General features: G+C 40.5%; 1 protein-coding gene across 1 annotated transcript; it reads left to right on the top strand.

Moving 5' to 3' along the window:
- On the top strand, window positions 1-25,152 carry DPT (dermatopontin). The gene is made up of 4 exons (XM_056489810.1): window positions 1-355; window positions 8,560-8,685; window positions 18,054-18,161; window positions 23,786-25,152. The coding sequence occupies exons 1-4, from the start codon at window positions 57-59 to the stop codon at window positions 23,850-23,852; spliced, it is 600 nt and encodes a 199-aa protein (XP_056345785.1). The 5' UTR covers window positions 1-56; the 3' UTR covers window positions 23,853-25,152.
- Window positions 25,153-26,120: the final 968 nt, after the last annotated feature.

Raw genomic sequence — 26,120 nt, 5'->3', positions numbered from 1 at the left:
AAAAGGGCCAGCCCAACAAACCAGAGGGGCACTTCTAAGCCAGGAACATCTTCAGGATGGACATTTTCCTTCTCTGTGCCTTGCTGCCTCTGGTGACTGTGGCATGGGGCCAGTACAGTGACTACTACTACGGTCCCTATAACTATGGAGATAATGACGAATGGGTCAATGTGTACCGGCAAGGTTTCAACTTTCAGTGCCCACATGGGCAGGTGATCGTGGCCGTCAGAAGTGTCTTCAGCAAGAAGGAAGGCTCTGACAGACTGTGGAACTATGCCTGCATGCCAGCATCCCAGAGCCTCGGTGAGCCGACAGAGTGCTGGTGGGAGGAGATCAACAGGGCAGGAACCGAATGGTAGGATAACCCCAACCATCCCTGGGGGCACAGCCCTGGCAGCCCCTGCGGAACGCGGGTCCTAATGCTGCGGTCAGAGCAATGCCAATGCGTATGAATGCCGTGATAACCAGCCGGCTTTGCTGCCTCCGCTGTCACTAATCGCAATGCATGGGAGCTGAGCAGCATCACACTTGTCTTCTCTGTAGCAGTTTCTTGCTGGAGGGTGTCAGTGTCCTTTGGTCATTCACAACCTCAGATGTGAAGGGGTTTGGACTTGCTGTTGTTTCAAAGATAAGGAAAATGAGGCAAGCACTTAGGTGAGGAGAGCACAAAGCCCCTCTTGAAAAGGCACATTGAATCAGTGACTAAACTGGGAAACAAATTGCAAAACTCCTCGCTCCATCCTCATGCTCTTATCACTAGAAAAATAATCTCTGTATTGCACTGGCTCTTTGATTTATGTTTTTATTGCTAAGCTCTTTGGCTTAGGCACAGACAAATGCTGTTTTCTAGTTGAGCTGTTATTACAGGAGCCAAAAATCCACACTAACAAGCAATGATGGTGGCATATATTTCTGCATGGTGGTAGCAGAAGATCATGTTATTTCACTAATACTGTCAGTTTGCTTAACTAAATCTTACATTTTCCATCAGCCTTGGAGGCAAAGGTGATCACATTATACAGCCACAATAATTTCTGGAAATAAGTATATTGTTTTTTTATTTGGGCAGAATACCCAGTATTTAATTATTTTCTGGGTTTTTTTTCATGAAATTGGAAACAGAGTTTTGGACAACTCTGGGATTGAAGGTTCTTTGGACAGAATGAAATGCATACAGGGATGAGTATTTTTGTCCCAGAAATTGCAATGAGATTTTTTGAATTTTGCTATATGGGAATAGGTTAGCAATGAAATGTGAAATTTCTGCTTTGTAAATGACTCAAAATTTTGTTCTGAATTATTCGTACTCTTTCATTTACCACGTGACACATGCCTATGGCTGATGCAATTGTTAAGGGAAAAAATGATTGACCTTATGTTTAACTTTGGAATAAGAATTGAAAAAAAGGGGGAGAGCTGCAAAACAGGCAAAAAGAACATATTGTGATAATCCTGGATGACTTCTTCATTTTTTATACATTGGTGCAATTTGTACTTATTGCATAATAATTTCGAATGAGACATTTATTTGTTCAAAATAAACTTATCATTCTCTTTCTAAGAATCTCTGGCTGCAATTGCTCAAGTTCACTTCTTACAAACAGGATACTGTATAAATCTATACAGAACATTTTCTTCTGCTATGTAACCATTCATCACCATGCTCTGTGTGCTCAGCATGACTATGGCCACAATGTATTACCTGAATCGTTTCCTTCACCTCTTAAAAAATCTTTTCACTTTGTCCTCTTTGTTGCCTTCTTTTTTCGTAGAGCAAAACCTATATTTTCTCCAAATGTATTTCTTCTTCAACCTCTCTTTAATGCAACCTCTCTCTTGCTTATCTCTGTTTGTCTCCCTTTACTAGTTTTTGGAGTTATTTCAGTATTTCTTCACTAGCTCACCTTTCCAGCCCAATATCCTTACATCTCTCTGCCTACTCTACATAGATCAATTTCCTTCCTTCCTTCCTTCCTTCCTTCCTTCCTTCCTTCCTTCCTTCCTTCCTTCCTTCCTTCCTTCCTTCCTTCCTTCCTTCCTTCCTTCCTTCCTTCCTTCCTTCCTTCCTTCCTTCCTTCCTTCCTTCCTTCCTTCCTTCCTTCCTTCCTTCCTCCTCCCCCCCTCCCTCCCTCCCTCCCTTACCTCCTACTTAATAATAGGCAGCAGCTATGTCTTTCCCTCACCCACACACCTTCACCCATGCTTTTGCTTTCAGGTAGAACACACCTTCATTCTTCTAGTTCTCCTCTGGAGGTTTTATATTCCAGCACTCCTAAGCAAGCACTGATCATACCCACAGCTCTTCTCCGAATTCCCTTCTTAGTCAGAAAATCTAGTCTGGCAGAAACACCAAAAAATAACCTTTGACAAATTATGCTTATGGCATTTCAAATTTCAAATGGTGATTTTCAAATTACCATTCCTGACAGCTGTGCACCTGCACAGTAGAGACAAACTCAAGAGAGGTTTCTTTAGAAAAGGTAATAAACAAAGAAAAAGCTAAAGAGAGAAAATGCAGAGCTAATATAAAAGAGAGAAGAAAGTGACTCCAACTCATTATTTTCTTTGGCCTTTAGTATTTGGGGCAAAATGACAGAAATGGATGGGGGACCATAGGGACAAGAGAGTTGGGAGTAAGAGGGAATAATTGGCAGAGCTTCCTGGTAAGTTTACATCCTTCACTAACACTAGGGATTATACAGATTTAGACAATCAAACCATAAAACCTCGAATCTTTCAGGTATGAAAAAACTCTTCAACAGAAAGAAGACAATGACATGGATCCACATTAGGCATCTAATGCCTAATAGTGTTTAGTTTATAACCTTTGTCTCCTTCCAGGATCAATGGAGAGACCAGGGGGCACCCCATCTCTCATGGTCACAAGCAGACTCATGAAGACCAGTCCTCTCTGACAGCTACCTAGAATTACCTAGTGGCATTTCAGAATATATCTAACTATGGTTCTTCACTGCATAAATGCACTGCTGAAAATAATCACATATGTCCATACACTTCTGAAGAGATTATGTGCATTTGTGTTTTGCTAAAAGGACATAAAAAGCTTGTGAACCTGTTGCAAGACTCAAAGGGGAAATTGAGGCAATAGGTTGGATCAGATGATCAGGAATACCTTCTCAGCCTCATTAATCTGTGAAAATGTTTAAAGTTAAGTACATGTACAAAGGCTTTGCTGAATCTGTTTCAACACTTTACTCCTTCAAATTAAGGTTAACTATCTGCTAACCAAGATGATATTTAACAGAGAGAGCAAGAGGGGCAAGAACCAGTTCCTGGATAATTTGGAAATACTCATGTCTGGAGTAGGGAAAAGTCTCCAGAGCATGCTCTAATTCTGAAGTCCTATTAAATTTTATGCTGCAGCTTCTCAAAGAATCCTGTCTTTTCAGGAAGCACAAATTTTATGTACTTATCTCCATTTGTACTGGACAAACTTTTACCTTGCTTAAATATTTCACCACCTAAGGTCTGAGTGATTGAGATTGTTCTTCACTGCTTTGTTGAATGCTACAGAGTTGTCTTTACAGGCCAGTCTCTGAACAAGGGTTTTAAGAAAAAATTTGTTTTCTTGCCTGAAAACTATAACACCAAAAGACAGGGTTCACACAAACAAAGGACCAAAAGCTTGCAAATGAAGACAAGCATCTCTTCCCTCCAGGAAATTAAGTTCAGTTTACACCACATGATACAGATGAAACCATGCTACGTCTTCAATACACTCCCAGTTAGCTGTAAAGCGAAAAGGAGAAGCATTTTCAGCCAAGAGCTATTTACTCCATGTTTACTGCCTCTTTTCCTTGTTTAGATTTCTGAGAAAGTGTTTTGATGGGACTTGGAAAAAAAAACCACACTACTAGATTTTCCCTCCCCACTCCCATTCTTTGCCCACAAACTAGGTGGGCAGACAGACTACTGAGCAAAGGATCCTCCTGTTCAGGCTCTGGCACCACACCTTGCTATATCAGTAGGAACTAGTTTTGCTCCCAATCCCTGACCAATCCCAAATTTCAAATCTGAGGCTGTATTACCCAAACCAAATAATCCAGCTGCTCTTTGAAAATGTTCCCATTTGTACTGTCTACACAAACAAGTTAATTCTCTTCAGAGCCTTAAGTTTGTGTTAAAGGACTAGTGTTACAAGTCCATTTAGCACAGCTGCAATGGACTGAGTCCAGTGGGAGCATCTGAGGAGAAGAGGAATGTTTCTGTAGAAAAGGAGGCTCATCAGCTAATGTCAAGAAGAAATCAACAGGGTGAAAATGGCCTTTCCTTCACTTGGTCAGGCAGAAAAAAGCAAGCCATGAACACCCCCTGAATGAAAGGAAATCTTGCTGAAGATGTTACTGAGGTTGCCTTTGGCATGTGGAAGTCATAACAACATGTCTCAGCAGTGCACAACAGATGGGGAAGACTCCTTGAAGAATTTGCTCTTGGAGACTGACATGGCCTGATCAAACACATAAAAGTTGTTCCTTCTGTCTGGGTGCCAGAGTTGCAAGTGTCCTGAGCCTGACCTCAACCTCCTGTGTCTTTCCATTCACCTGTAACAAACTGACCACTGAATTAGCTCTCATCTTGCAATTAATCCAACTACACAGAGGAGAAGACACTCCACAAAGCTAACTCAGGAAAGTAGTGTAGGGTCTCCCCTCCACAAGGACATGGAATGACACACAGCACCAGCATTAGATGGGACAAAACACTCTGGGGTTTTGCTTGGTGGAGAGCAAAATTAAGATGCAGGCATAAGTAGGAAGTGTCACCAAAACTGATTACATTGCTCAGAACAATTCTATTGTTGTAAGCAATGTTTGTATTCAGTCTGGCAGACAATGCTTAGCTGCTGAGGTTGTTATTGATGTTCACAAATAATGTGGCACAATTTAAGAGAATCTGTGGAGTGAAACAGGTCATGCATGGATCCAAAATTCACATATGCATTTTGGGTGGGCTTATTTCATACCAGATCTTCTTTGGTCTCACAGATAAAAGCACACCAGTGAAGAACAAAAGCAGTTCTGACCTGAATTAAATCTGTAACATGGATGCATGCTTTGATTGCTTGCCATGACAGAGCTGAGCTGTACAACACTCATTAACCAGCTCAGAAGAAGATTTGGCAGAGGAGAGGCTTTTCACAGGAATCACAGCAGGCCAGGAAAGTCTCAGATACCATTTCCCTGTTATTACACAGAACTTCTCCCAGAATAAGGCTTTACATGGAACACTAGAGTCATTTCCCATACCTGTACTCAAGACAAGGTCAATGTCCCATCCAGGAGCACCTGATCTTCACCACCAATCTTCTCACTCCCCGCTACCAGCCAGCTTACCTCCTGTTCTCCCAGTACCAGATCCAAAAGGCAATGCTTCACACTTCACAACTTGAGCCAAAGAGAAGAAGAAAACCCATCTACTGCCAAGTTTAATCCCACACAGTCCCAGCCAGTTTCTCACGTTCTGCTGCATTCACTCTGTAAGAGCCATTTTCCTCTCTTCTTAGCAATGTCAGATTCCAGGAGTGAGGAGAGCCCAGTCACATTAGCTCTGAATACTGAACTACCCTTTATAGTAAAAGTGTTAAAGAGTGGGTCTTGTGAAAAAAGCATTGTTTTGACTTGGCTATAAATCAAAGTTTCTGAATCATTAGTTTTTATTCACCCTACTTGCTTCAGGATTTGCTGTGACAAGAGTAGTGAATTCAACAGAGAGGGAAAAAATTCTGATATATTAAGTGTTGTTTTGAGATTAGTGCATAGAGCAACTATCTGAGAAGGTGTGGGGGGAGGAGTTGTTTGCTTCTCTTAAAGAATCACTTTTTGCTTGTAGAAAAGTGGCCAGATGGGAAAAGGAAAGAGAAGGAAATACTTTATATGAGCTCACAAATAAGCAGTCCAAGTTCTGAGAGCATCTCTTCATTTTTGAAGGAGTATCTGGATTTTACTTGAAAACTAGAAAGATTAAAGCAAAGAATCTTACGTTATCTCAAAGCTAAAGAAAAGTACTTCAACATCACTATTATCTTTCTTCTCCTAAACCTAATACTGAGCTTGAATAACAGATTATAGGACCTTGTGTATGAGACAGAGGCAATGAGAGAGAAGTGGACATGAACTTTAAGGTGTATTTAGAATTTTACTTTGAATTATGTTTAAATAAAACTGCAGTCTAATTATAAAACATTACTTATGCCCAGGTAAACTTTACATCTAAGAAAGTAATTTTTAAGGCAACACCAATTACATTTTTTTAATCAAACTTATAATGAGAAGATAGAATCAGAATCAAAAATAACCACTCCTTCCTAAAATCTGGTGCCCAAATATGAGTGCATGTAAACATGAGTGTTTTGCTAGCTAGGTTTGTTTCTCAATTCACTATAGAGAGAAGTGTCCATGAACAACATCTCTTTCAAAATCAATCCCAACTGGACAATATAAGTAGAAAATAATGTATCAAGAAAATAAAAACTGTTGTAGGACAAAGGCAGTGGGAAAGAGGACAGGACTTCCCAGACTGAATGTGAGCAGGTGGGAAGAGGCAAGAAGGAAGAACCTCCCACAAAGACCAGAATGAGCAGGAATATCAGAGCATGATTGGTGGGGATGGGAAACTGCAGGGCAGTGTTGAGCTTCTGACAGAAATGCAAAGGAAATGGAGAAACAAAGTGGTCCGAGAGAGACCACTATGCATCTATGCAAAAGAGCTAGAAAATCTCCCAGGGGTGTGAGGACTTGTGCATTGCAAATGCAGAGAGAAGGAAGATGAGGCACATGTTTGTTGCTGTTTTACACAGTTTAATGTTCATCTTGCAACAGGTACAACCAATCCCCATGTTGCTGTGTGTCAACTATTCTTCCATCAGAATAACACCAATCATCTGCAGCTATCCAATATGTTTACACAGAGTCTTAGCCATATGTTCCCATGGCCTATGTGCCAAAAACCAGAACAACTTCCTATCAAAGTCCTGCTGAAATCCTCTGAGAGAAAGCCAGACTGCCATACTTGGTGTGATGCCATGGCAACTCAGAGTCCCCATCAGGGCTGAACTCGAGGTCCTTGAAAGAGTCTCACAAAGCACAACAAGTATGTGTGGCCCCATCAGCATGGGAGATACAGGGACATAAACAAATGCAAATACTCTTGTCTAAGCAACAGAACACAGCAGAAGAGACAGAGAAGAGACCCTTGGGCTCAAAAGTGGATGCTGAAAACTAGGGAAGGATATTCATCCCTGCACTGGTCAAAATTGATCAGTTTTTCAGCTTTTGCATACAGACACTTCAGCCTTACACTGTTTTTGCAAGCACTAACACCCCTGTGCACAAGTGAATGATTTTCCAAACACCAAATTCTGCTAGATGATGTGTTCTCCCTTCTGGGAACTTCAGGTCGTTAAAATAATCATGAGGTCATTGAATGAAACTCAGGGAGAATTTTGGTATTTGTTAATCATACAGTTATTTCTGGAAGTGTCTTTCGGATATATCATTGTAATTGATTTTACGAAATGGCAGAGAAAGTTTGCTGCAGGTTTTCCTTGAGGAAAGGAAAAGAAAGAAAAGGAAAAGGATGGAAGAAACAGCATTCTTCTAATTTTAAGATAGGGAAACAATGAGTCCAGGAGGGTGCTTGAGAGAATGAGCACTAAATAGCTGAACTAATGACCTGTCTGTTTTCAAGAGCTCCTTGTCTTCAGCCTCCAAGAAGCAAGCTATTCACACTGATTACCACTTGAATTACTTTGGGTATCAGCGTTCAGGTCTTGTAGAGTGTGCAGATAGAGGCATGCATGCTTTGAGATCATGTCTATTCTACCTGAAGGCAGTGATTCCCACGTATGATAGAATTACCGAGCACACAGGAAGCATGAGGCAGCAGATTTTTCTTTTGAAAATCCAGTCATAAAATTTATGTGAGTCTTGAAATTGCATAACATCTGAATTGCAGTTCTCCTTATGTGATTGCTCTCAAATAATGATTTCATCATAAGCCTAAATGTTTTTAATAAATAATCCCTTCCCCTAGAGACACATAGTTGTGAAAGAAAATAAAGAAGTTAATTAATTTGTTTTATAAAATAGCTTCTCAAGCTCTTTTTTTGTGTGTGTGTGGTAGAGAAGTAGTTAAAAAGGTTAGTTCAAGAAAGCCCAAATCCTCAAATACCAACAGTCAAAGACAAAAATATTAATGGACTATTTTGAAGTCAGTCTCATGATTGGTAAACGGTTATGAATACCAACACCAGAACAATCTTCTTTCCTGGTTAGCATACTAGAATGATTAAATACTTTAGCCTGATTAAACACTTTTAAGTGCAACATAAATGTTAAGAGATCAGTTAACTACTGCTGCTTTCTCATAGAAAATAATTACACACAGCAAGAGCAAACAGTGCTTCTCAGCACAAAGCCAAACCCTTAACTTGCACTCTATATCAAAAATGGTAATACTGTTTTGAGAAATGTTTGATACTATCAAGGAATCTAACACCATGTTTTCTTTGTGTCCTCTCTCCTTTCCCCCCATTATTAGGTACCAAACCTGCTCCAACAACGGGCTGGTGGCCGGTTTCCAGAGTCAGTATTTTCCCTCGGTGCTGGACCGGGAGTGGCAATTCTACTGCTGCCGCTATAGCCGGAGATGCCCCTACTCCTGCTGGTGAGTTCAGGCAGACAAAAACCTCTGAGCCTCTTTCCCCAACAGGGCCTGGAAATGTCTTTGCTGCCTGACCTGTCAGAAACCTTGCCTGGAAAAGAGTTAACTGTGCTTTATGAAGCTAAGCACATAATTTTGCTACAGGATCCTTAAGGATGTGAGGCTAAGGGAAGAGAATGGGAGTGCAGATATAGTGAACAGCTCAATGCAGTAGCAGGCCCTCAATGACCAGGTTGGGTGATAAGCATCAGCCTAGCTCAAGGAACTGGTTGGGTGATAAGCATCAGCCTGGCTGTGCTGGAAACTCCAAAGTGGAATGATATTTTCCCACTATAAATCCAGCACATTTACTGAAGCAGGAGCATCTCTGTGCTCCACATTTATGCCACAATAGCTTACAAGAATGAACTTATATCACTTACCTCAGAAAAAATGTTAATAGTGCAAATTGTTATGTTTCCTCTCTCAAAACTGTTTAGAGATCAAAGTCAAAATGAACTACTGATCATAAACCCAAAAGAAAAAGGTGGTCTCATCTTAGCAGAGTACCACAATTGGTGCTGGCAACTTAATGGAGACTGTGGAAAACTTAGCTATGCATCCCAACCTTCCCAGTTTCTCTAAAACACACTGCAGGTATTGTTTCTCTAAATTAAAATCAAAGACAGGAGCAGACTGTGTAGAGGCATCTCACATTGCTCTTATCCATTCTGTCCAAGAGAACTCATAATTTTATGCTCCAGGGTTACATTCATCTTCAATTTAGCTATTTTCAGTGATACAAAGAGTAACCTGCTTGCATTTAAAAAAAAAAATAAAAAAAAAAAATAAAAAAAGCAGGGGGAGAAAAAAGTAAACCTGTGCTTGAATATTTTTTCCCAGACCTCAGCTTTGAAGGAAGCTTCCCATTGACATGCATACGAACTGTTTATGTGCCTGTTGGTCATACTTGGCTGGCTGGCTACTGGCCAAACACAACAGCACTAACTTGCTTTTCATCCTTCAGTCTCCTTCCAGCCAGGAGGAAAATAAATGTTTTTGCTATTATTATTTTTAATGTCTTTAAGTTACAGGAATTCTGTAACAGTCTTTGAACATTCTTTGAACGTTCCTCTGCCTCCTTTTCCAGCAGATATTGCCTATGGATATTCCCTACCTGGGGGTTTATTTACACACCTGCCCAGGCTCTTCCCTCTGAGGGAAACTCACTCAGACTTTCAAGCAGTTCTTCCAGTCTCTTGTACTCCTCTAATATTGCATATATTTTCAGAGAGACAACAGAAATCTCTGACTTTTTGTTATTGTTGACATTTCTGCTTCCCTCAGATGTTGTCTTGACAACTGGGAACAGTTTTGTTTCTGCTTTGCAAATTGGCATTCAGAGTAAGGCAAATCCTAATGTAAATGTTTGGGGTTCAAAAAGTCTTTAGTTTTCATCTCAGCTACACACAGACATCTATACTGCCCTTATATTTCCAAAAGTGACAATGCTCCATTTTTGTCCTTGGGAAAGAAAGCCTTGTGCAGTTCACCTGCAGTTCCATGCAGAAAGGGCAGCATTTCAAAAGCAGGTGAAGCATTTTTCTCTCTAAGCAGGGTAGAAATCCCACGTGCTCACATTCCTCTGGGAGGGGAGAGCTGTAAAACTGGTGGGAAGCTGTGTCACCTGGCTTGTGAAAAGCTTCTGGTGCATAGTTTGTGATTATGGGTTCATTAAAAAAACATTCTGCCTTTAGAGTTAGCAAGGTGTGTGTATTTAAGCTCTTTTCACACACAGTTATCCAAATTAGGATGTTAGGGTCTGGATGAACAGACAACTAGATGTGTTAAAATATGGTGGTTTAACAGGGTCAGAGGGAAGTGGTTAAAGGGTGATACCCTGCCTGGGTGTCTGTCCTGCTTCATATCTCTATCAATGACCTCATTGAGGCAACAGAGCACATGCTGGCCAAGTCTGCATATGACACCAAACTTGAGGGTGCAGCTGACATGCTTGAGGGCAGGACTGCCAGCTCAGTGGCATGTAAAGAAAATTGCTTCTTCTCTGAGGCCACAGAGGCTCCTTGGAGGCTTTCAAGACTGAACCAAAGAAAAGCTGAGAAGCCTGGTCTGACCTTGTGGTCGACCCTGTTTGGAGCAGGGAGCAGTAGCAGAGACTTTTTGAAGTCCCTTTTCACCAGTGTTATCCTGGGGTCCCTCACAGGAGCATTTTCTTACTGGAGGACCCACACCATGCAGATAAAGTCTATTCTCCAAAACAGTGGTCTCTTTTCTATCATCTGCTAGGAATGGTTTCTTTTCTGGTTTACTCTTTCCCTTCCTAGGCAGTGTAGTAGTACTCTGGATGAGTACAGGTTGTTATGGTAACATATTACCAATATGAACTTCACCAGGGTATTGTGAAACCCCACACTTTGGACTCGCTTTTACTTCTAAAGTCACAGATGTGACTTGTCTGAATTGTTAACTTTCAGTGTACAGTGTACAGAAACCAAACTTCCCATGCCCTAAGCTCAGGAGATCTCATCACAACCTTTCACTGGCATTTCCAAGTTATTGCCACAAGACCTTGTTCACACATCACGCTTCTGGTCTGTGTCTTGCACTGGTTAAGATGCACTTGACAGAAAGAATATGTTTTTCAAACAAACTCCAAAGTAGTTCTGGGCTCCATGAGTAAGACTTCACATTGTATATGCATGTAAGACACAACAAAAATGTGTGTATATAGTGCATCATTATTTATTGCAGTTTCTGCCCCAAACTATAATAGTATTTTCTCTGTTCCAGAAACTCCTTGTAAATAAAGTAACTGTGGAGAAATGGCAATCAACATGCTGCTGACTCCTATTTCATGGTCAAAAAGATTTATTTTCATGCAAAGGCTTCTATTAGTGTGATTATGTGGAAAAATAGTACCAGGAAAGTATGTAATGATGGTGGTACTTTGTGGATCATATATTACACAGGAAAATCCATATTCAAAGAAAATCCACGCTGTAGAGTTTCTCAGCAGCCTTGACTTTTAATGTGCCATATATCATTAAGGATGAAACCAGGTGTGGGCAGAAATGCATTTTTAAGAAAACTGAAGTGTGACAAAATTCTGTTTCAAATTAGCTCTCACCTTGAGTATTTGATTCCTTCCTCCTCCAGTTGTCTCCATACAGACCTCTCTGGAAAATATAAAAGCAGTAAAACAGCTGATCCTTAAGTATGACTTCTCTTGTCTCTTCTGCTTCAGGATTAGATTCCTTCTGAAGTATGATGACCCTACAATGAATGAAGATAGGTTTTTCTTTCATGTATGAGCCATGCAACTGATTTGATAGAATTTGCCCTGGTTTTTACACCTAGAAAATCCCTCTGTTTTTTGAAACTCCTAGTATTTATTGGTATACTAATTTATAATACCACCATGCTGACTGAAACCAACACTTTGCTTTTACTTTGCTTAACAGAATGACTGAAGTCAAATACAAGCAGAAGGACTTTACTCATTAGCATTTATACCCTTACTCTTTGAATGCAGTAGTTCTGTTTCACAGCTCATCTTCTTGCCACTGATTCCCAGTTTACCACTGCAGTAAGCTCATATTGAAAATATACTTACTAATCTTTTCCAGTCTCATAGTTTTCTCATAGTTTTGCACTTGCTTTGTAATTTTTTTTACAAATACTTAGTTTTGTTCTTCATCATGCCAAGACTTGTCACAGATTCTGCACATTTTTAACATACTGAAAACAATTAACATTCCTCACAGGAGGCAGGAAAGCTCCCTTTACCTGGCTGGGGAAAGCTACCACAGTAAAATAAACCGTGTGCAAATCTATCAGATGCAGAGACAGTGTCACTAAGTGGTCCCATTAGAGCTCTGATTTTTCTCTTTGCCAGGAAATGAAAGCTTGGCTCCATACTCTGAAAAGCAAACACATGTCACAGAGCAGCCCCAAGTCTGCACCGACTGTTTATGGTTGTTTCCCTTCTCCAAACAAGGAGCAGTTTAAATGCCAGAAGGTCTGTCTGGAGCTGTGGCTGCTCTCTGTCATGGTGACACTGTCCAGGCAGCAATTAAATTTTCCAAGAGTTATGGAGTTTAAAGTACTTATTTGTTTTCCTGATTCAACCTGCCACACAAGACATTTAAAATTATGTGATCCTGTACAGGTTTCTCAGAGATAACCAGTAGCAGAGATACAAATCCAAGAGGAAAACTCAGGATAGATGTCATGGAAACATGCAGCTCTGGACAACCCAATTCCCACTCCACAGCCTCCTTTTTCCATTTTTTAAAAGGTATTGAACTGTTGGGGAGGGTAATTTTTTTTTTTTTTTTTTTTTTTTTTTGAGTATTACCCATCAAACACAACCTAACAGTTCAATCTGCAGGGCCATCTTCCAGAGACATTTTAGCAGAAACACCTTTGATCTGACATTGGAAATCTGGCCAAGTAATTTTGGACGTATCTTTCTTGAGCAACAGGCACAAGTTGCCTTGAGCTCTCTGCTGCTTGTACCTGCATTACATCAGCTTGTGCAGGCCTGGGAGAACTTTGCTCCCTTGTGGCTCCTCAGCCTTGGGAGGGCTTGTGGCTTGCAGAGCAACACAGTGGGAACACAGGAGCAGTGATGTGCCTGTGTGAATCTATGGGCTCAGAGCCTGGAGCCTGAACTCCATCCCAAAACACACCACGTGGCCACACAAGAGAACTTCTCATCTCTAGAGGAGCTCCAGGACACCTCCAGTTCCCTGGCAGCCTGGCAATCTGGGATCTATACTCAGAGCAGTTGCCAGAATTTCTCTAGACAGTTTACTAAGACCTTCTCAGGCTTTTCAGCATAGGAAGAATTTTGAAAAGCAGATGACCACTATCTCCCAGCTGGAGGGAGAGTTGAAATTGATTAAGGAGACTTATAGTTCTCATGTTCATTGGATGTAACTTGTGGGCTTATGGCCCTTGAAAAAAATTCCGCCTTTAGGAAAGACATACCCTTGAAGCACTTGTAAACAACATCTGAAAGTAAGGCCATTCAGGGGACACTCCTTGTCCTCAAATGTCAGAAGGTTTATGTCAAAGCTTAGGTTTTCCTCTTGAAATGGAACAGCTCTTTCCTTTGGCTGTCATGCTGTTAGAGGAAGAGTTCAGAGACGAAGAGGGAAATGAAGGTTAAAGAGAAGCCATTCATCTTGTTAACACTGTAGTTGCACAAGAAGTGAACAGTGTAAGATATTCCAAAACTATGTACTTACTGTCAGGGAATAAGTCTATTCCACAATTGGAGCCAAAAACTGTTCTACCACTGACTATCTGTCATGTTTTAAAAGATTAATTTTTTTTTTTTTTGTCTGCTTGGTATATGAAAGGAAGGCATACCCACAGTTCTCATTTATTTCTTTAATCAACATGCTGTATATACTAAGGCCATTAGTGTGACTTGATCTTCTTATAGGTAAATAATAGACCCATAATAACTATTTCTGAAGTCAATTGTTTAAAGAGTGCCACAGATCACTGTAGATTAATAAAAAACATTCTTCTCAGTGCTACATGTGTAACTCTGTGTTTTCTATTAACCTCTACCATAGCAATTCTTCACCATGGAAAATAAACAGCACAGCTGTTTTCAGATTAAAATAAAAACAACAGTAACCCTGGTAAAGATTTAATTCCTTTTTTTCAATACATATCCTACCCTGAGCAAGATTTATAGGATTATACTGAAATACATTAGGAAAACATGTGAATGGTTGGAGCAATGTAAATCACTGAAAAGATTAACTGTTCCACATCAACTCTATTCTAGCTAAAAATGCCAATGTGAAAATACCTTTTTCTGTCAACTTTTCCTGCTGTCTCACACACAGGCCAAACTACTTACACCCCTTATCACAAGACTTCTTTTCCCAGTCTTTAACACAGAATTACTTTCTTTCTCCTCTCTTGACCATGCTACTGGTGCTTCAAGACTCTTATGCCCAAACATCATACATACCTTACTGTCCAGAAGATTTGAAAGGCTGAATCAGAGTTCCTGTTTTCTGCATTTTCTTGAAAACAGATCACACAGATTGAAAAGACTACCACTTGTTGAGGGTCTCACATTACTCTGTTCTCCCCTACAAGCCCTTCCCCAAACCTGTGTGTGTGCTATAACACAATTGCTATAACATAATTGCTATAACACAGGTCTTCTCACAGCTGCTTTGCCAGCCTCTTTCCTAGGGCCGCCTGTCACCCACCCCAAACAGCAGCAGCTACTTTGGGCACTTGGCAATTCCCAGGCTTCTCACTGCTCCCCTAGCCCAATTCTCTTTGCTATGAGTTTGATGCCAGAAGTGCTTACAGGGTATTGTGAAGGCAACTGTGGTTGGCTTTTCCCAAATGAAACATCCATGGGCAGGCAAATCCTCACTAGCTAGGGCAAAGAGTGTCTCACACTCATTTCCTGACTCCTCTTGGGTACAAACCATGCATTGCCACACATGGCTTATAGATGCTACCATGTTTGTGAATAAATTGTGCATCTGTAGGGTCATGGTAGGTGGCTCACAAGCTGATCTGCACTTTGCATTTGTGAGTAAAACATTTAACATTTTCAGTTAAGTACTTGATAACAAGCGTACAGACCAAGCTACAGCAAAACCTGAGGGAACCACTGTCCTGTGCCAGGCAGACCACTTTGGGAAGACCCACAATGGCTGTCTTATATGACTTTTCTCCCCTTCATGATGAGAAAACCACATGCTGATTGTCCCTACACATTATACACTAGGGCATCTCTAAGTGCAGACTCATTTTGTGTGAATTACCCTCAGGATTCAAAAAATGGAGATAATAGAAAAGGAATGGGAGACACCACAAAGCCCTGTTAAATGGACAATCAATTGCATTTCCTTCTAAAGGACATAGTGCAAGCCAGACAACTTTGAAATGCAGGCACTTAGGGGAACAGTTTCAGAAATGAGTACAGCAATCATCAAAGGGAAATGAATTAGACAGACCACACAGACTCATGTGAACTTGAACACTGCTGTCATGGCACCATTTGTGATTTTTCCCTCCAGAACAAAAGGAGTCAGTAGGCATGTGCCTATGAAGCAAGACACACTTCAGAGCAGCTCAGCTCCCCAAATAATTTATTTTTGGTATTGCATAGATTTGCTTTTTGAACATTTTTTTAGCAGAGGAGCCTTAAGAGGCAGTATGGTAATGTGGAGAAGTTAATAGAGAGGGAGGGGAAGATGACAGCAGTCAGAAAGAAAAGAGAAGGAAGCTAAACAAAGACTCCCACTGCACTTACAGAATGCAGAGTAACACTGCATGCCTCTGCAAAAGGTCTGTCAGACCACAGCAACTCAGAAGTTTGTCATCAGGTTTTCTTTTCAACTGAGAGGCTCATGAAAGAAGTTCAAAGAACTGTCTCTCAGTTCAGTTTCTGAGAAGAGCAAAAAGCAGCTTTTTAACCTTGTGTTGTGCACAGTCTCATCTGCCCAGCACATACTGCTGGTCAAGATTACAGAACATTTTCCTTGCTAAGTGCCAAACAGATGTTATGAAACACATTTAGTAGAACAGATAAAAACACACGTCTTAGTGGTTTCTCATAATAATAGCTAAGCAAAGTGTCAAAACCTGGAGTTGATGTGAGAATGCAAAATTAATTGCTGGTCCATAGCTGGTCTTAATTTTTAAAACCTTCTATGACTCTGGATTTTCTGAAGATGCAGGCACTCAGGCTTCAAATTAGTACACTAAATATGGGGACTCTCCTCTGGCTGAGTGGGCAGTGTTTGTGGCTTGTTCTCTTTCTCCTAGTCTGCAGTATCTGTCTGCATGACCTGTGAAATACTGCTGTAATTCCTTACCAACAGCAGAGTACCACAAGGGCTTTGCACATCCATGTGTCCTTGGTCAGAACTGAGACAACAGACACTGACCAGGCCTGATCTTCTGCTTCCCAAACACACTCTGGGATGGATGTCCTTGTACTATAACTCAGAATCTGTGTGATGACTGTCATGGCCAAAGGACAGGAAGCATAAGAACAAGCTATTCAAAGAAGTTGACTGACTTGAAGCTCTTATAAGGTCATGCTTGAGGTTCATATGCAGACACATTTTTCATTTGTCAAGGAAAAATGATTTGTTAGGAATGATGTTCCAGCTGAATGGTCTTTCATATTCAAAAGCTGAATATGACCTTGAGAGCAACTTAATAGCCCAGAGTACCTCCATTTTCAGATAAAAGTTCTGCTTCTGATTTCCCCAACAGTTACAGGTTTGGGCTTCAAATATACCCAGAGCACCTCGTTAAAACTCAGACCCATCCCAATAACTATATTCCTAGTGAGTAAAATATTTAAGCCTGTGCTTAAACTCCACTGATGCAACAAAATGTAAACATGCAAGAGTGCTGGCTGGAAAGTGCTTGAATCACCTTAAAGCATCATTCAAGTAATGCTGCTGGGCTGGATCAAGTTGGGAAAAGGTTGTCAGAATTTCTGTAAGGGTGTCTTGACCCTGTTAGTCTCAACAGGAGTTGGGCTACTTGTTTCCACAGGGACAGCATCTCCTTTACAGGGAACCTGATGCTTCTCTTTGCTGTTTCAGAGTGAAGCTGACAACTACAGTAGCAACTCCCACTTAAAATGGTGTAATACAAGGAGTGCCAGGTTTCTGTTCGGACTTCAAATATAATGTTGACAGAAAGCACTGGTCAAGCTTCCAGCCCTTTCCTGAACCTGCTCATTATCTGTAAAATGAATTATGGTATTACTTGCCTATTTCCCAGGGAAGCAGCAATTATAATTTCGTTAATAATTTAAGAAGCACTTCGAGGTTCTCAGACAAAATACACTGCACTAATACTGTCCAGTCCCATATTTTTACATTATAAATTAAGCAGAAAGAGGAAACAACAAAGAGTAATGGATTAATTGTTGCATTCATTTAATATAATTCATAAATAGATAAATGCTTAGAGTGATTTGACTTGGCAACATTCACTGCAGTCTACAGCCACAAACCAAAGAGACTCACAAGAGCAAATCCCTTAAATAAAGACATAAGTAGTAGACAAGGTTTATCTTCTTGCTCAGATTGCTTTCATCCCAGAGCTGCAGATATATATACATATATTCCAATACTGCCCTTTGCTCTTAACTGTTCTAAAGTTGTTGAATTTTATTCAAATAGCTGTCTGAATTGGCTGCATAGAAGCAAGTCTCATGAGACTGTATCTTGTGATGCTGTTAAGAAACAAGAACTTCCAAAGAAGCAGGAGAAATCTACTAATTGAGTTGTAGACATTCAACTGGACTCTTCCATAAGATGGTGAATTATATTACCTTCTTTTTCCTTAATGTAAAGGTTAACAACAGAATACCCAGGACACTATGGAGAAGACATGGACATGATGATGTACACTTATGACTATTACATCCGCGGGGCAACCACAACTTTCTCTGCTGTGCACAGGTTTGCTTTTCATCTGTTTCACTAGAAATTTTTAAAAGTCTGTATTTTCTATTTCCCCCCAACAGTGCATGTCTACACACGATCTGCTGTGGTACTCAGCATCACACTAGTAATTCTGAGGACAAAAGTTCACAGTACATATGATTCATTGTCCAGAGTGATGTATGAGGAGCAGGGCATGCTGATGGGGATAATTTGCCATGTCCATCTGAGCACTGAAAAATACAGCAGTGGGAGACTGGGCTGAATCTGACCTTCACAAAATACAACAGATCTTCAGTGTAGTTTCTCACCTGCCTCTAGCTGGTGCATATTTCATCGAGCTCAGTAAAAACACCCTGTGCCTTCAGGAAATGAGGGACCTATTTTGGTCCACTTTTCTGTGCAGAGAAGCAGGGGATCTGCCAGCATGCAAAGTTAAGACGATACAAACTGCAATTTGAATGCTTTAAACTGCCCAATCCATTTCAGCACAATTCTAACAGATTCAAGCCACTCCAGGAATTCAGGCAGTGTCGTGCACCTTGATCCCTTTCCAGAAAATGACTTAACTACATTTTCTTGATCAGACCCGGTCATTTCTTGGCATTTGCTAATCCTCTTGGGAGAAGCCCTACGTCTAGTGAAGTTGTAGTCATGCAAATGGATTCACAATTTTTCCATTCAGTTAGAAAAGAATGTTTCTCCCTTTTTACTATGCACAACTGCGAAGTTTTAAAATTGGGGTTTAACCTAAATCCCACACTGTTGTCTGCCTAGGTCTACAGAGATCCTAACAGAGCAGGTTTAAAAAGAGAGTAAGCAGTCACTGAAACCTGATTGTGGGAGAGGGGTCTTGATTCTTTCAAGCTGCCCTCTAATACATCAATCGTGAGCTATTTCTTTGCTGATGTCTTCTATTAGGCACCTCAGTCCAGTATATTAAAGATTTGTTATCAAGTTCAACACAGACAGCAAGGCAAGGTGTGCTGCCAAGATGGGCTACATGAGAAGGGGGAGAGAAGAGAGAAGTGGGAGTTTAAAGACATCAATATTTCAAGCTGTGTCTAACAACAGTGAAAGCAGCCAAAGTGCTTTTGTCACTGTAACACTCTCAGCTTGCCAAAGTTTACTAACCCTTAGATCCCTTAACCAAAAGTTTACCTAAAATAAGGAGACTTTTCCAGAAGTGACAACATGTTGTAAAGCTGCTACAGGTCCATAACTGTAATTTCCTGGCTAAAACACATTATCCTGTTTATTACCAAATGGAAGCCATGTCTGCAAATTCTTCCTAAAAGTGGAAGAATAACTTTCAGATACTTGACTCGAAACTATCTTTTATTGCTTTAGGTAAAGAAATTACAAGATCATAAGGGACAGCCCCATTTAGGGCTTTTCATCTTAAATATTCCCCAGTGCTATCTTTAATCCTTGTTCCTCATGGTTGTGGCAAAGGGTGGGGGAAATAACACAGACAGTGCATTCCCCTGAAGCTGGAATCCAGACTCCATCGGGTCTGGAATCACAAGGACAAGCTTGGAAAACAAAGCAGCTGAGGTAGCCTATGCTTCTGAGCAGATTTCTGCCCCTGACTGTGGAAGGCAGCCTTCAGAACAGGGTGGCAGTGGGGCAGCTGCTCAGGAGCAAAGGCAGCGCCATGGGAATGTACATCGGGAGGACAGGTCCCCACAGGAACACAGTGCCTAGAAGAGGAAGGAGCCACCAGCACACCTTTGTCCTGTCTCTGCTCTGGTGGCAGTCATACACCTGCAATAGGAGCAGTTTGAAGCTACAGAGAAAGTATTTTGTGAATTGCAAACTTGAAGAGTTTTCTGGACCAATGAACTTTCTACCCCTCAGCTTCCAGAACCAGAAACAATTTGTCTTGTCAAGAGAATGAAGTGAAATAAATATCTTGCTACACCAGTTCAGAATGCAGATTCAGGCTGTAACACTCCTCCTGAGCAGTATGAATCACAAAAGTCAGCAAAATTCGTCATCCTTAATGGTTCTTTGCAGCTCATGAGGCAGAATTGGAGCAGGAAAAGGTCTTCTAAGTCTCAGCCTGTATGGAAAATGCACATTCCCACTTATCTATGTGAACATTTTTAAATTAATTTTCAAGCACATTAAACTTGTGTCCACACTATTTAGGCCATGATGGACAATGTTCTTGAACTAACAAGATGCAAAAAAAAAAAAAGCCTCTGAAGGTATTTTAGTTTAAGCTTTCCCAATCACTTCAAACAGATAAGTATTTTTAGACTTTCAGTAAACTTGCAGAAATCATATCTTCCCTTCCTAATCCCTAAGACATTGCATCACTGAGTCCACTGTTGAAACAAGGATATTTGAGACAGCATGTAATGCTTGTGACAAAGGATGTAGAAAGTTTAGAATTATGTTATCCCCACCAGCACTTCTGTAATCACTCTCTGTGAGTTTCCATGCCTGTGTATCAGGAATGAATGAAAGAGTTATTGTTGATCATCAAAGATTTTAACTGCTCGTTTGTGGAGAAAGGACTTCAGAAGTGGTTAGTATTTACATTTTCCACTCTCATTTTAAATAGGTCAAAAGGAGAAAACAACTGTCTATAAAGCAAAGTAAAAGCAGCTGGAAAGAATTAGAAAAGGTCTGAAGTATCTCTGGGAGCCCATTCAGGAGTGTGGTGATAACACTGATGCAGACAGGATGACCTAAGGACATAAATAAGGGAACATTTGCAGGGAAGGGCAGAATCTTTTGTTAGACAGGCTGATACAATCAAACTTCAGAGAAGGACATGGGCTATGTGAAGCAGGCTGTAAACAACTGAAAGTGCCCACATACTCATGCACATTGCAAACCCTCAGCAAAATAGCTTCCAAAATTAAACCCACAAACCAAACAGCATAAAACCTTCAGCCTCAGCTCTGAAACATGCCAAGGGATTATGGTGTGACTTCCTGGTGGAACATTGTTCCATGGCTGTGATCTGGTTGGATCAGTCTCCTGAGTCCAGAGAGCACCACTGGAACACTCACAAGCCAACCTGCAGGAGTATCTTGGACAGGGAGGACAAGATACCATGGCTTGTCCTTCACTCCTTCACTATGTAGTATAAAAATAGCACATGCAGATTGTCATAAGCTCATTTCTTTCACAAAACTGTTCTCCATTTATTTGTGTGGTCTGGATAGCCTGTTATTTCTTAACTGCTCAGATATCATCACTGAAAAATAAACTGACAGCCAGATACTCGACCAGTAAAGCATGTTTGAAATGTCCAGAGAAGCTGGACACCCACCAAGCTCAACTGAGTGAAATTATAGGGTATTTAAGGTCCCTAATAAGTTTCATATGACCAATGAAAGAGGATTTTGTCAAACTCAATATGAATAGGAATTCATAGAATTCTTTAACTGAATTGCAAACAGATTATTCAACAATATTTAGAGATAAAAGAAATTTCTATATACATCAAAAATTCAAACCTGACAGCATATGACGGCTGGAAAGCAAAAGTGACAGTTCAGTATTGATTCCCAAAGCCAAGGAAAATGCATGAATTTAGCAACTGGGAGGGGATGACACCTACAGACTGGTGTTAAGGATCTGAAAAGGCAAGTTCAGATATATTCTAAAATATGCCTCATAAGGCAATTCCTGATGGTATCTGCATCCCCATTGGTAAACTTGTAAGGGATCTACAAATTGAAACAGTTTGATAACTACTGAATTAAGCACAGAGCACCAATAGTACAAAGTAGTTGCCTGCATCTTGAGAAGCTGGGTATATATGCTTGAGTTCAAACACAAGTAACAGGGGAAAAAAAGGTAATATGCCATAAATGTGTCAACCATGTGCATATATGCTGGTGTCTGCAAGTCCAAACTGAAGTGACAGCTTCAGAAATAATTCTGTTCCTGTATTTCAAAGCATGTTATTAAGTCAGGTGACTAAAATACATTTCTTTTAAAGAGCTTGACTTTTAATTTCACAATTTCTATTTTAGAAAAGCTTCATCTAAGATTTTGAGCTAAAGGTCTCTCTGACAATGAGTGCTAACTTAGTAGACCTTAACTTTGACCAGTATAATCCTGTTTTCCACAGAAGGGTCCTCTTTGTGTTTTATCTCTCTTGGTAACTTAGTGACCAAAAGAGTAATAGCTGTCTTTGAAGAGCATGCACATAGACCAAATAAGGAATTCTTAAAATAAACCTAAAAATGAATCTTGCATTTCATTAACCTTTGGTAACAGTTGTATGAGGAAATTACAATTTTAAAACATCTAGGAAAGATCTAAAGAAAACCAAAGTCAAACACTATATAACTGTTACATCATACTTGCTGATGAGCATGACACAGACCCAGTTCCAGATAACACTAAGTATAAATCTGTAATTTAATAGCATGGAAAATTTCCAGTTAAGAAACCTCAGTTAAGGAAACCTGCAATGAGACATTTTATACCTATACCTACAGGGCTTAATTAGTCTTATTCCAGGACAGAGTCACCCAGTCAATGACACCAATTTTGGTAATACCAAAATCTGGGCTCAGGGTCTCAGCACATTCTCCAGAAGCAGCAGTCTGGCACCAGTTAGGTGCAGGAGTCTTAAAATACAAGCTCCTATTGAATCACCCCATGCCTCAGCTTTAGGACATCACTATTAGCAGAATTCAAGCCTCCAGAAACCTCTTGGATGACTACCCATTATCAATAGAAATGACAACTGCCATCTGCCAGGACTGTAGTTTGGATCTAAATTCAAGTTAGCCAGTGCCAAGCAGCCTAAATTCAACATTCCCTTCACAGCAGGACAGTATTTGATCCCCTGAACTCACACCTATTTGTCAAAGGAAAATTTAATGCAAAATAAGCAAAAGTGGAAATTAACTTTGTAGCCTATTGTGGCTATTGGACACTAAGTCACTGGCCTCCACTGTTGAATCCCACTGCTCCAGTCAGGCTTCTTACTAACAATTGTTAGGTTTCCTATCACTCTCTTGAGAGAGAATACCACTCACAAACTGCAAAGAGCATAAACTCTGCTTAAATTCGTAAACGTTTCTCTTCCTTACATGTGATTTGATCAAGGATGAGAAGTGAATTTCATTTCTCTTACTGTTAATTCTTTCAGGCCTTTTAATAAAGGACACTAACTGTAAGACCTAGTAGTGAAAGACATTAAAAAAAAAAAAAAAAAAAAAAAAAAAAAAAAAAAAAGTGAAATTTGCTGTATGGAAAACTCCCTCAGACATAGCTTGCAAATTACCCAAATACTTTTTACTTTTTCCACATTACTGAACAATATAGGACATGACAATAAGGTTTGACAGAATCATCCTTCTCCTCTTGGTCACTGATTAAAAGTCAATTCAGGACTGATCATCATCAGGATTCATTGTCTTCTGAAGAATACTCAGAGACTACTTATTCAGAGAGTTGATTTTCTTATTTTGTAAAGAAATGTGAGGGAATTGTAACTACCATACATATTTAATGTCCTTTTGACTCTTAAAAACACAGATAAAAGGTAGTTAATGGCAGACAGATGTTTTTGTTGCCATTATACCTGGTATAAAGTTATTTTTACTTGTATAGCATCCTCAGTTCTGGCTCACTAACACTTCTCTTGTCTCTCTTTCATGCAGGGATCGTCAGTGGAAATTTATTGTCTGCAGGATGACAGACTATGACTGCCCATTTCAAAATGTTTAAAAAGATTGAGTGCACTTCACTTGGAAAGCTTGGGGACAGACAGGGTGGGATGAGGATTAATGATTACAGAAGAAGGTCAGTTAGGCTCACAAAAAGTTACCAAGACTCATCAGCTGTCTGCTGCAGACACAATTATTTCCCTCTGGAGCTAATACATAAATTGCCAGCCCACATGCTCGCAACAGTGAATTCCTTCAAGCTGCACTGAGAGTTGTAGCCCCCAATTAAATTTGCTTATGACATACACGTTTATGATATACAAATCTATGGCATATGCACAGTTGCCTTTTTTATATATACATGTAGCCATTCTAAACACGTACCATTTCCTTTCACATAGCAGCTTTATATAAATGGCTTCCCAGCACAGCCACTCTGAATGAGGTGGAAACATACTATACACTTCCCAACACACACTAGACTTTCCTGTCTTCTACTTTGTACTTGGAACCAACCCAGTGACCCCTACCAGCTTCTCAGAGCTGGAAGTGTGCAGAAAACATTGTTGGTAGGTGTCTGATGGGCTGCATCTGGCATCACCTGTCAACAGCTGTCAGCACAACTCCACTGCAACAAAGGTCTGCCCACACGGGAGAATTCCAGATATTTACAACAGGAAGACATCAATATCCAATAAAAAGGAGAGCAGATCCACCAATAAAAACAGAAGTCTAACCCAGCTTTACTGAGAGTCTCTTTTATATTGTCTTAAAAAGCTCTAATGACAAAACTAACCAAGAACTTTGCTCTGGGCAAACCCAGGAGTGGTCAGGCCACTCACTCTCAGTAAATATAGGTATCACATTCTTCAGGAGTCTGATTTTCAGGTGGATTTTTTTCCACTATGGGTGCCTGTACAACATCCATCTTCCCTTGGTAATAAGTTCTTGGCTTAGAATAGACAAAGTTAGTGACTTAGGTTCCTCCAATTTGCAGATCCTATTGCCTATGAAGTATAAACTGACCATGTTTCAACACTGCACAGCACTTGTGCAGCTGCAGCCCAACAAAAGGGAATATTGATCTGTTTTAGGAAGACCTGAAGTAGGATCTTCACTCTTGAAAAAGCCAGAATTTAGGGTTCAGTTTCTTGGTTGATGAATTCAACAGTGAAGTTAACAGTGGCTTTGGTGGTGCTGGCTCAAGGGCATGATGACTCCATGTGCCAATTTAAGGCTGCAAGGCTTCATGTGAAACAGTGGTGTCTGCCAGTCAGTTTCCATATTCCAAGCATTGTTAGCACGTTTACAAGCATACCCTCTTGTCCAATAAAAAAATGATAGGTTTTGCTTTGCTGTAACCTTGTTCTTTATTGATATTACTTACACCAGCTTTTTAATTTGCACACAAACAAACCCTCTGTCACTCTCAGAGACCATGAAGGTGATTAGGGATTTTTGTGAGAGCCAGTTGATGAGATATGTAGGTAAGTGAGAGGAAATGTGATAAGTTTAGGGAAGCTGCAGAAGCTTGTTCACTGACACTGATAGACAGGCAAAGGAAGCCAAAGGAACTCCAAACCAGAGCACCAGAAGAAAAGGCACTCATGCCTGGGGTATCAATGGAAAAGGCTGCTCACTAAAATTAGGCACAGGAGGATCATCCCTGAGAACACTTGCTCTAGATGGAAACCCATTCCAACACAACTTTCTCTTGACTACTTAGGCTGCTCTTCGTTCTGTGTGCACTCCATGGGCTTTTGAAGGCCTCTGAGGGGACAGACAATATAATTTTAAGCTGATTTAAATTTACAGAGCCACAGAAAAGTGCAGCTCTTATCTCTTGTCCTGTAGTTACAGTGTTGTATTTTCCCATATCATAGAATCATTAAGACTGGAAAAGACCTCCAAGATCATTGAGTCCAATATGAGATGGAATGCCTTTATGAGAATGACACCATAGCACTAAGTGCCGTGTCCAGGGATGATGCCTCCACCATCTTGCTGGGCAGCCCATTCCAATGTCTAATCACTCTTTCAGTGAAAGAAGTCTTGCTGATGTCCAGCCTAAACTTCTCTTGGCACAGCTCAAGGACATTTCCTCTCATCTTTGTCTCTGGTTGTGTGGGAGAAGAGCCTGACCCTCACCTTGCTACACTCTCCTTTCAGGGAGTTGTAGAAAGTGATAAGGTCATCATCCTTGTGCCTCCTCTTCTCCCAGGCTGAACAACTCCAATTGTCTCAGCTGCTCCTCTCAGGACTTGTGCTCCAGACCCTTCACCAGCTCCAATGCCCTCCTCTGGACTGACTCCAGGATCTCAACATCTTT

Source organism: Oenanthe melanoleuca, chromosome 1, assembly GCF_029582105.1.
Source record: "Oenanthe melanoleuca isolate GR-GAL-2019-014 chromosome 1, OMel1.0, whole genome shotgun sequence".
NCBI lineage: Eukaryota > Metazoa > Chordata > Aves > Passeriformes > Muscicapidae > Oenanthe > Oenanthe melanoleuca.
This window is presented reverse-complemented; position numbering and strand designations above follow the sequence as displayed.

Coding starts and splice junctions, on each gene's coding strand:
- DPT (XM_056489810.1), top strand. CDS start 57: ATGGACATTTTCCTTCTCTGTGCCTTGCTGCCTCTGGTGACTGTGGCA. Junction 356..8,559: donor AACAGGGCAGGAACCGAATG/GTAGGATAACCC, acceptor CCCCATTATTAG/GTACCAAACCTGCTCCAACA. Junction 18,162..23,785: donor ACTTTCTCTGCTGTGCACAG/GTTTGCTTTTCA, acceptor TCTTTCATGCAG/GGATCGTCAGTGGAAATTTA.